Below are 11,987 nucleotides of genomic sequence, written 5' to 3'. Positions count from 1 at the left end.
CAGCACTGCGCCATAACCGGAAGTCCTAGTTTTATTATTTAGTTATTAAAGTCAGCTCATCCAGCATGATTTTACTTGCCAAATGATATTATTTGACACCCATCTTTTCTATTTTTCAGGTCTCTGACGATGCCAAGCTACCTCTGTGATTCTGCTGCTGTGACTCTGGCTTTCAGAGCTGCTGAATACTAAAATAGACTGCAGGACAACAGAAGAGCTTTTCACAGGAAAACACACAGACCCGGTCAGAGCTTCCAAAGCTCCTCATCACCACAGCCCTTTTGGGGTTGCTATGGCAGCTGCTTTCACAGAAACCAAGTGCTGGACACAGGCTTGCATCAGTAAGGCAGGACAGACCACTAGTCATTGCCACAAGAGAGCATCAAACCGTGAACAAGCAGCACTTATTAACAGCATTAATTCTAGCACTCTAAGTTTACAAGACGACCAGAGGTCTGCAGGCTGATGCTCGGCTCTTTGGAGGATCCTCATGAGTCTTGTCTGTGTCTGCTCAGGCTCTTGGCCAGGGTCCCTGTGCAGCCGCACAGCCAGTACTGTTCCTTCTGTTAGACCATGTTTCACCAGCAGGACCATCTGAAGAGCCATCTGCCAGACAGCCACACAGCCAGCAGGCAGCTCTTCCATTGCCAGGAGTGTGGGAAGCAGTACAACACCCAGCTGGGCTACAGACGACACCTGGTGGCAGCCCACAGTGCTTCAGCAGGCCTGCCCGGTCCAGAGGGGCCCCCCTCGCTGCTGGAGCACCTGGGCAGCCATATTGACAGACCTCCACCATCAGAGGGCAACAATAACACTGCTGTGCCTGTGAGAGAGAGGAAGTACTCATGTGAGCGATGCGACCGCCGTTTTTACACTCGTAAGGATGTTCGGCGTCACGCTGTGGTGCATACCGGGCGCCGGGACTTCCTGTGCCCGCGATGTGCACAGCGCTTTGGACGAAGAGACCACCTGACCCGCCATTTGAAGAAGAGCCATGCGCAGGAGTCAGGGTTGATGCCACCCTGTACACCCAGCACACCCGTTGCTACACCGACCCCTGCCCCCCAGTGCCCTGTGAAGGAGGAGCCTAGCCCTGTGGTCTCTGATATGGGCTCTGTCTCCAAAGAGCCCATGGAGCCTTTCTCCAGGGACATGTACAACTCATACCCCATGACCAATGCTGTCCCTGGGATGGGTCACCCTCATGGCCTCATGCAGGGGTCATTGTCCTCGAGTATGGGTGTGGCCCGCCACATGCCCCCCCAATCTTCTCACCATCACCACCTGCAGCCTCCTGTGGCCTCGCAGCAGCAGCAGCCCTACAGCAACATGGCCAGGTACCAGCACGGATCTACCTCATATCCTCGTGCCGACGTGGACAGTTTCCTGCTGGACCTGCAGAGTGTGCCCCCACCTCACCTAAGTGCAGTCAACTCCTCTACCTCTACTTCTGCCTCCCCTCAGAGGGAGGTGCTTGGTGAAGGCGTGGGTGCTGCCAGCGACCCCCATCTGCTGTCCAGGAGCCCGGCCATCTCCTCCACCGAGCTGTCCTGCACCACTAACATGGACCTTGGGCCACTGCTGAGCTTCCTGCCCTTCAGCCTGCCGCCCTACAGCCCTCACATGGGGATGGGGGGGTTAGTGATGAGCTATCCACCCGCTACCACCACCTCCCCTCCATCCTCTTCCTCTGGGCTGTCCAGCCAGGCTCCAGGGCCGTTCACCTTCTTCCAGCCTTCACAGGCTCATGTACCACAGGGCCCGGGAGCCCATAACCACAGCCAGCTACCTCAGGCATACAGCAGTCCTGCTATGAGCACTTCTAGCTCCCTACCTCACTACTACCAGGCCTTTCAGCAGTAAGCAGCTCTGTCCCCACAAACGCTGCCTTCAAAGGCTTTTTCATGAAAAGGGTAAAACATGAGAATGGCATCTTTATTGTATGTGTGACTTTAGCCTGTCAGTGCTAACGATGCTAATCTAATCTTCTTCTTTTTTAACACAACAAATCACCTCATCAGTATTACCTCATTATTTAAAAAGGAATCTTGAACGTTTGAGGAATTGAGATGGTCTCACTACAACCAAAGTAGAGTTCTACTTTTTGGTCAGACCTGTTACCAACAGTGGATGCACTTAACACACTTGTCACAGGCGCAGCACAATGCTGGGAGTTATCCAGTTTTAGGTTATCATGGGAAATGCTACTGTGTTAGGGTATGTCACCCTCCTTACTCAAGAAGATTTGAGATTTTCTCATTTTAGAATATTGGAGCATGAACGGTCTTGTAGAGCAAGAAAAAGTTAGAGTAAGATGTACTCCGTTTGAGTTAGTGAAAAAAAACAATATTGAGAATGTGTCATTTATGGCTTGAATTTTAGTTGAAAAAAAATGAACTTGCATTATCAACATAACCTGAAAGCTTACTTTTGTTGACATGTCAAATATGTTGCAGAGCTTTTGACTGAAGTTAGCATGCTAATGGTATAGGCGCTTTTACAAACCTAACCTGTAAAGCTAGTCCTGTTTCTGGGGGTTTCTCGTGTGGCACTGTGGGGACAGACTACTACAGGGCTGCCCTGAGGGCTTGTCATTATACATATCTCTATAAATCCAAATGGGCAGAACAACAGAGAATTCACAACTTGGCTGACCCTGATCCCCACTGGGAGGCTTCTACACCAGGAGGATCGCTCAGGGAGGCAGACTACAGTCAGCAGTTGTATTGAATTCAACTAGAGCTAACCCCAGCGCCCGTTGTGGGCCACAACTGCAGGTAGATCTAGGGTCCTGCTGTCTGTCCCAGTGGTTGCGTGCAGCTTCTGACAGTCTGTCTCTCTGTAGTCTCTTAGGTGGGGGGGGTGGGGACAAGAAAAAGTTGAGCTACTTTGGATGGTCTAATAAAACAAATCAAAGCATATACACGTTCAGCCCCGGGTCAGTGGCAAAGGAAACAAAGCTTTGACTGAGGTCAACTACAGGCTGACGCAACATGACAACATTATAAGGTAGCAGTGGGTTTTTGACCCACTGTGTTTTGGCAGTTTACTTTGATTTGACATATTCTTGCCCTACTGTTGGTTAGTAGGCTTTTTTGTTCATATTGTTGACTGGACAGTTAGATTGCATGAAGCCAGTATTAGAGGTGAAATTCTAGCCCTTAATTCTTTGGAGCAGGTGGCTTGACCTTACGCATTGCACCTTGTTAACTCTCCAAAACATGTCATCCAGTGACATCAATATTTCACTAGACCAGAATTGACCATTGATGAAATTATATCAACAATTATTTCAAGTGTTGTTCATTTAACCCTTTACTGTGTTTGGCCAGAAAGTGCAGTCGATAACATATACAGTTAACACAAACTGTGAAGATTGACTGCACAACTATTATTAGCTAACTGAACAACTAGTAACTGTCAAATGTCACACATGTTCATAATAATTGAACTGCAAAGGCATTTTAGTAACAGAATCTAAAATGCAACAAAGTAGCTCTTTGCCCGAAAGCCCTAGGATTGTTAGGTGATTTGAGGCTATATCACCTTGGTGAAACAATCTCTAATGCTAAATAGATCCTTTTTGTTGGCAGTATTACCTATTATAACTCGATCATTTTAAATATTACAGGGTTTTAAAGCTTGAAGTCATGCCAAATCACAGGAGGAGGAAAGCTGCTGCACCACTGCTGTCAACTTTGTTTGAATGGTAGGGTTTTAAAAAGAAAAATAGAATGTTTTACCTATACCGCACAACTTGACTGGATTCTACAAGAAGCTACCTGTGGAATCCAGTGTGAAATTCCCTCAGAACTTGTATCTGCTAACAACACTAGTCAACACTCCTGGCATCCTCAGGGAGTCTTACTCTGTCTGATGAACAGGGCCTCAGAGGGCAGGGTAGCAGCGGCTTGTTGTGTTGACCTTGAATCCCTGAATCTGCGCTGTTCAAATGTCAAACAGGGAACTCTGAAATGTACATTTGCTGACTCGGTGCTAACCAGGTCACTGGTCTCAGGGTTGCTGCCCGTGTCCCACAACATACCTACAAACATATGCCCTGTATTGGAGCATGGTGGGAATGAACCCTATTAGCCATTGCAGCGAACCCACACTCGGTGTCAATTCAATTTGTTTTAGGAGTTATTGAATGTCTGCGTCCAGGATAAGGCCAACCCCAACTGTGACAGGAAGATGATCTTGAATCAAGGCTAGATAAACATGCTCAATCAGAAAATGTGGCTATGACATGCTGCAAAGATTTGACTGCGCTTAAAACACATCTGCGAAACATAATTGTTCAAATCCCGCCATGTGTCAATCATAGCACTACAGCCTTGGGTAAGGAAAGCACTTGACAATATGTTAATGAATCTATATTTGAGTCTGAAGTAGAGGTCATCCAGGTCTCTACTTATTTTCCATGGTAAAAGGTAGCAACCCTAGCTACTTGACCTGAAGCACTTGAGATCAGCGTTGTGATTAGGCAGAAGGAATAGTCCCAACCCTCCCTGTTACCTGTTCACTTCTTTTCAAACGGCCCACTGGATGTACCCGGGCTGAACCTGTGACCCGCTCGCCGTGAGGGTCCGATGGTATTCCTGAATGGAACCCATCATCAATTCTACAAAGGACTTCCAGAGCACTTGAACCATTTTCCTGTCTCTTACTATGTTACTGTTGGTATTAACACCCATCCACAAGGCTGGGGTGCTGGATATCAGAGTATCTGATGTCCTTCATACTAAAAGGTGACCTCCCCCCTCTCCTGTCTCTGATCCAAACCAGCAGCTTTCTCATGATGGAGGCTCCACTCATGACGTTGGTCTGTTCGTGGAGATGATATCAGAAATATGATGCTCTCCCTTCTGCCTTAACTCCATGAAGTCATTGTTGAAGGACTTCTCTCACTAGCATTATTACCGGCCTCCAAGTGTTGCACCGATGTCTTAAAATACTACTGTTGTGCCTCTCTAAGAGTGTCTAATCTCCTGACTGGGTTTAAGCACTTATGACATTTCTAAAAAAAACAAAAGGATGACTTTGATCTGTACCTCAAACACGCAGAAGTGTGGGTTTCTGTTTTTATTTGTTTTTGCTTCTAGTTATTTTGGCTCTTATTTGTGCCATTAGATTGAAACTATAAAAGTAGTTTAATGAATCTAAACTCTTTATCTAGCTACAGACGTTGACATTATAATTTCGTCAAATTTTCTACCTCTACATTTTTGTATATCTTTCTGCAATAATCATTAGAAATAGTTGTAACTCGTTTGGACCAGATTGGACCATGTTGAAGATGCTCCGAGTTCCTCTCTGAAGGGCTGGGTGCACACAGGTCCTGGTGGTGTATCCCACAGCCAAACATTGTTCTCTTTACTTGCCTTTAATGATATTTCTACTTATGTACTACCTCAGAGAAGAGACAGGTGACTGTCCGTCTAACTGCAGAGAAAATGTCTGTAGAGTTTTATTTTTGTCAGATCAAGCACATGTACTTTGTAAGTCAATAGTTTTTTACTGAGGGTAGCTCACAGCAGGGTGTTGTAGCACCTTGCCTGTTGGCTCCTCTGCATTTGTTCCGTCTCAGTGCCTCTGCCTCTTCAGTCTGGAATGTTCACTCTGTTTAAAACCGGGCCTCTGTCTGAACCAATACCACAGTTGCATGTCGGAATTTCACAAACACATTGATTGACTTTGTGGATTTTCACTGTGAACGGCATCATGGTCGTGCTGCAGAGTGATGAAGAAGAAGGAGGCCTCTCTGCATCATGGCTGCTCCTGCGTGCTGCAGAGTGATGAAGAAGGAGGCCTCTGCATCATGGCTGCTCCTGCGTGCTGCAGAGTGATGAAGAAGAAGGAGGCCTCTCTGCATCATGGTCGTGCTGCAGAGTGATGAAGAAGAAGGAGTCTTCTCTGCATCATGGTTGTGCTGCAGAGTGATGAAGAAGAAGGAGTCCTCTAACCTGTGTGAACACTGGAAATGATGATGGACATTTGTCATTATTTTCAAAAAAATGAATGGAGCACTTGAGAAATAAGCGGCTGCATCTGGTAATCATTGGCTTGGGGACATCAGTTTGTTTAACCCATCTTTGCAGTTTCACACAAGGCCATATGGGACCCCGGACATTCAGGGTCCCTTGAAGGCCCCAAATGTCATGGTGTGTTTACAGTTTGTGGTATTTTGATCAATTGCAGATATGCACAACCAAACAATGATATAAGCTGGACTGCCCAGATGGTTTCCTGCATGTTCACTGCTGCCCTTCCATCACACATGCTCCCTGCCCTGCCTCTACAGCCTTGAACCAGTCCCAGAACACACACACACACACACACACACACACACACACACACTGACACACTGACACAGGCTAACTTACATCAGGAGCAATACATGCCAAACACACTTAAACACAATGGCACTTTGGGTTCAGTATCTTGCCCAAAGACGACTCAAGACTTCAGGTGCCTGGGATAGAATCACAGACCCCCTCCTGAGCCGCCACACACTGTCAAGGCAGGCATAATAAACATTGAAGTGGTGGTGGAAGGTACTGACATGATGAAAAAATACCATTTTAATATAGGTCAAAAATCCATTGCTACACGATGTTCTCCATGTGGGCGGCCAACAACAACATGTTTCCCAGTAGAAGGACACGTTAGAGGACGGGACAGGGGACATGTTGGAGCATTCCAGACTGATGGTGGAAGAGCAGAGGACCCCGGATCATTTCACTTAAGGATCCTCCAGGGCTGTTCTGGTGTGTTGCATTTAGGTCGACACCTTTAACTTTGATATATTTTGCATTAGGTGTTTGTATTATCATTAAATAGATTTTAGAAGACAGTGAAAAGAAAATTTGTCATTTTCTGATTGTCTGAACATAAAATAATACAAAATAAATGAGTTTTTAGATTTCCACTGTGCCCCTGTGTTTTACTTTTGTTGAATATTGAAAGTTGGTCTTTCACGTTGTTAGGAAAAGTGGCGGGGAATCATTTGTTCAGATTCTAAAAAACACTACATTAAGCGGCCCCTGCAAACAATTCATACACACTGTATATACATACCTACTGTATGCTTACAATACTTTTTGGACAACTAGAGCAGTAACTATGCTACGCTGCTGCAAGACAGGAGCATTAATAGCTTTACTATTCTCTATTCAATGATTCCTAATATTGAATGTGTCTCAGGTCCAAAGTGCACAACTTGGGTTCTCAGAAATACAAAGAAAGAGTGAGAACACTCCAGATTGAACATGTTCTATTATTCATTCTCAAAATGTACAATTCTTTTTTTTTAACAAATGATCCTAATGCAAAGTGGTGGGGACAAAATGGTCCGTTACCAAGTGATGGGGACATGTCCCCAATATAAATGATGCCTTTGATCATAACCCTAAGCTATGATGAAGGAACTTCCACATATGATATATCCATACCTCTTGATGGATGATAGGACCCTCAGCAGACTGTTTGAAAATGTATGAAGGGAATGAATACAGTGGACTCACTTTCATTTGGGAAATACAAATGTTGTTGAATGAACAGAATTAGTCCAGTAGACAGCTCCAGTGAAGTAAAGCATTTATCGTGGGCTCTTGTGAACGGGATCATTGAGACAATGCTCTGTCATCCAGCTCATTGTGATTCTGAACACATAGTTATACAAACTCAAGTGTAGAAAAAATTAAGATTTAAACATTCTAATTACAATCATACATTCATTGCAAGATTGTTCCCATTATGTTGGAGTATAGGTCAATACGAATATTTCCAAGGGGTTCATACATGTTCTGACCACTACATAAAGAGCCACCAAGAATGTGTTCAGTTATTCTTTATCTTATTTTTGATCATTTAATAAGAAATAACTCAGCCACAAACATTACATCAAATTTGGGAGAATATTTGGTTCCAGCAGCATGTAAACAAGGCATTGCACACAATGGACAGATGGAAAGGAGTAGGCCTACAACATAAACAGGCGTAAGCATATAAATATCTCAAAATAGGAAATAAAAACTGAATTTTAACTTGAAGTAAAATATATACATAATGGCAGTGGAAGATATATATCAGAATATTGTCTTTCAAATATACAATATGAGCCGCATTTCAAAGATGTATTTTCATGTCACATACACATCTACGGTGCAATTATGCAATGAATGAACAACGTAGGTCACAGGATTTTCAACAGTGCAATTACAATAACTCTTACAGTAAGAGTAAGATATACTTTAAAGAAAAATAAAGAAAAAGAGGGAGGGGAAAGATACCGTGTGTTTTTAAAAACCATTTCAAGTTGTTCTCTCTGATGAGTAGTCGGCTACGGCAATGGACAGTCTTTCAAATCGTTTCTCCAGAGTTTGGTTGGGGTTTTTTTTTTAAATTGTTTTTTCTGTCAGTCTACTCCTCCACAGTAGGTGGCGGTAATGCACCACATCATTGGTTTCCAACCTTCAAACAGAAGATGAAGATTTTCAAAACAAATTTTATTTGCATTTGTTTTAACTATACACCCACCCTGCAAAAGAGTCGGAACAAACCTAATACATTACAAAATCAAAATAAATAACCAGATTTTCATGACTACCAAATAAATATAATTTCAAGCATTTTACCTATTTAAAAACATCCTCTTTTACACACTTTAAAAACAAAGACTACACCTATCCTTTAATATTAGAGAGTCATTATTCTCCCCCAGTGAGCACAGAACCTGCCCAACAGCCCACACATCCAGAAACCATAGAAGAAGAAGAAGAAGAAGAAGAAGGGCACGCCCCCTGAAGTTAGCATCTCTTTATACATGCATGGGTAGCATAGGTAGCTAACGCCGATTAAGCTCACGTCGCGCAATAGTAGCTCTTAGCCTGTGAACAATTATAAAGCGGAGTAGCCACAATGAGAGACGATTATTTGTGAGGAACGACCCAACCCAAGGTAGGTCACAGGCCGGTGTGTCCGGGGCCACAGCACTAGCTAGCTGCTGATCTGAGTAAACTTTGGTTGAAGCATAGTGATCTGGTAATATAACATGGACTCGTCCTCCCTCAATGTGTTGTCTTTTTTGTCAGGACACTTAAAGTACATCCAATTAAGGTTTATAGCACAAGAATAAGACTGAGAGACATCTCACGGGTAAAACGAAAGGAGTCATGAGCTAATGATAACTGGGTTTAATGTGTTTCGACGGCTTCGATCCTAACAAAGACTAACGTTAGCATGCACTGACGTTATTTCGTCTTGACTGAATACATTCGGTAAGTGTCCGCTTCGTGTCATGACTACAGTTTGTGTTGGTTGTTACATATATCAGCTTACAGACAGTCAGAGCATGCGTACAGTGTGAAAGGTCACATCTGACTCACTTTAATGGCATCCGGACACTCAGCCTCTCAATAAAGGCGGACTGTCTCCGAGACCAACAGTTTCACGGCAGGGACACAGAACCCGAGTGGTGTCAGTCCGGGTCTGACTGTAGGCAGCCCGGGCCTGAGTCAGCTCATTGGACCGCTAGCTGCATGGCTAACCGTGCTATCTAGCTAGCGGCTGCTAACCGTTAGCAGATACTTTAAAACACAGCTCTCTGTGAAAATATCATAATTCACATAATTAATACATTTACTGTCTTCAAACTGGACTTGTACAATGTACTGACATGTTAATGACAGGTTCATCCACTCAGCTCAAGGTCAAGGAATGATTCATGTCACCATTATCTATGACCGTGTAATAACATCTAATGACATCTTCATGAAAGGTCAGATTAAAAGCCTTGAACATCATATCATGGTCTCATGACAGCTATTGTCAAACCAACTACATAATGTGGTGTGATGTTAAGACAACACATTAAGAACTACATTCAACTAAAGTTTTATAATAAGGCTTTCTGGTTCTGGGTTAACTAATCATGACAAACACAACTCAAACAATTGTAACAATAGCCGCATTCACACCGCAGGGATTTCCCTGGTACTTTGGTTCCTAAGTTCCGTTAGTACCAATAATGTCGCGTTCACACCGCCGGGACTACTCAGTGCCGGGAACTCTTTTGGCCATTTTCAGTCCCTGCTAGAGAGGTGGTACGAACCTGGTGATAAAAGAGTGCCAATTTCTATTTTATTTCTATTGGCTGGGCGAATTGCAAACCACGCCCCGTTAGACTCTGAATTTTTTTTGTTAGGCAGCCATTTTTTTTCTCGCTACAAAACCACATCCACACCTGAGCGAGTAATTTTTTTGTACTTTAAAGCAGTTATGATCGCACGTACTACAACACCGGAGCGAACTCCATCATGTCTGAGGTCAGAAAGTAAACAAACAACTCAGCGGGTGGGCTTTATACCCCCTCCCCCGTGTAGTTCTTCTCTCGTTTTCTTTTGTACTCGCCGTGAAGTGGTTTTGCGGCCTGCCAGTAAACCCAGAGAAGAAGAAGACGAAGTGACGTCAGCGTAATCTTGCCTCAGGGAAAGTACATCGGTGTGAATGCGATTGGCACTAGCCCCCTGGCGGATTCAGTGCCGTGGTACTTTAGTGCCGGCACTAAAGTACGGCAAGTCCTTCGGTGTGAAAGCGGCTAATGCATTATAATTTTCATCATTTGCTGAATGACACTAAATGACATCAGTCAAAGAAATGACATGTTCCTGACAGGATTCATGACAGGCGTTAGTAGCACCGTCGGTATAGACGTAATCCTCTAACCGTTACCTAGTAAACATTTTCAACATGGTCTCAACCACTTGTTTCTAGTCTTTTAATACAGAATGTTATTTGTTTTGTATAATATGGTCCACTTTGAAATAGACAATGAAGCAGGGTATGAAATAGGATGGAGCTAGCTTGTGAGTGATCATTACCATGGTTTTGTCTGGTTTAGGTGATCTTTGGTTTTCATCTTAAAACTTCCTCATGTGTATTTACACTTCTTGAAACTTAATTGTAACATTTTCAAGTGTGTGTCTCTGCAGACCTGAGATCTGAGATTTGGTACCTGTCAATATGTTCTTATTTGGTCCACCAGGCTTACAATACCACACTACTGGAGTAACATTGTTATGTTTCTAAGCAACCTCTTGTTGAACTGCAGCAGTGGGTAGCAGTCTGTCTGGCTCAGTCTCCCTCCAGTATCTCCGAGCCTCCATTTCTTCAGCGGGCTGAGCTTTATGGCCTGGCCCTCCAGGGGTCTCTGTGTTGGCTCCTATTGGAGACTGATGGAGAAGCAAGTCTAACCTTTGGCCAAAGCAGTAACAACTTGAGAGCTACAGACAAATGGTCCGAGTGCCTTGTCGGTCGGTTGGCTGGCTAGATATCGACCCCCTCAGATGAGGATGTGTGACATTCTTGAGAGAGCTCTAACCACAACCCTGCAGGGACTGTGAAGGTGCCTCTGATGGTCAGATTGAAAACGATTGACAGCCACCCTGCCCATAGACTGTATCTGAAACCCTGCTTGACCTTTTTTTGTTGCTTAAAATTGTCTTCAGCATTTGTTTGTACTTGCTCCACCCACTGGTTTTGAAGATGACAGCCAAAATGGCAACATTGGGTCTTTCTAACTATAGTCCACAAACCATAAGATGATATAACCATGTCCACTTGAACGTTTAATACTACTGCAGTACAATAATCTCTACAGTAGAGCTAAGAGCCCGTCCATTCCTAGAGAAAGAGGGCATTACTTTCCGGGCCAGGGTTGTCTGTGAAGGCTTTCCTTCAGACGTGTACTGCTTATCGGTATCGGTATTTTTCGATACTCTTATTGATACTTTTCAATAATTTGGTCCTCAAAATTATAGACATGAATACAAGATGTAAATTCAAGATTACAAGATACAAGATTAAACAGTCATTTTATTGTAATTTTATTGCAGAAATAACTGTATAACTTATACATTAGCTTCTCAGAAGCAGACACAAATAAATAAAATAACTTAAATGTGCCTGGCTTTTTGGGGTTTTCC

At 43.8% G+C, this 11,987-nt stretch overlaps 1 protein-coding gene across 1 annotated transcript; it reads left to right on the top strand.

Annotated features, from left to right (window-relative positions):
• Positions 1-573: 573 nt before the first annotated feature.
• LOC104954328 (zinc finger protein PLAGL2-like) lies at positions 574-5,896 on the top strand. Its single transcript, XM_010781421.1, has 2 exons — positions 574-1,859; positions 5,740-5,896. Exons 1-2 carry the CDS (start codon positions 574-576, stop codon positions 5,894-5,896), a joined length of 1,443 nt encoding a protein of 480 aa, XP_010779723.1.
• The last annotated feature ends 6,091 nt before the right edge of the window (positions 5,897-11,987 follow it).

The sequence above is a fragment of the Notothenia coriiceps genome, unplaced genomic scaffold (assembly GCF_000735185.1).
Source record: "Notothenia coriiceps isolate Sejong01 unplaced genomic scaffold, NC01 NC01_scaffold00023249, whole genome shotgun sequence".
In the NCBI taxonomy this organism is placed as follows: Eukaryota; Metazoa; Chordata; class Actinopteri; order Perciformes; family Nototheniidae; genus Notothenia; species Notothenia coriiceps.
This window is presented reverse-complemented; position numbering and strand designations above follow the sequence as displayed.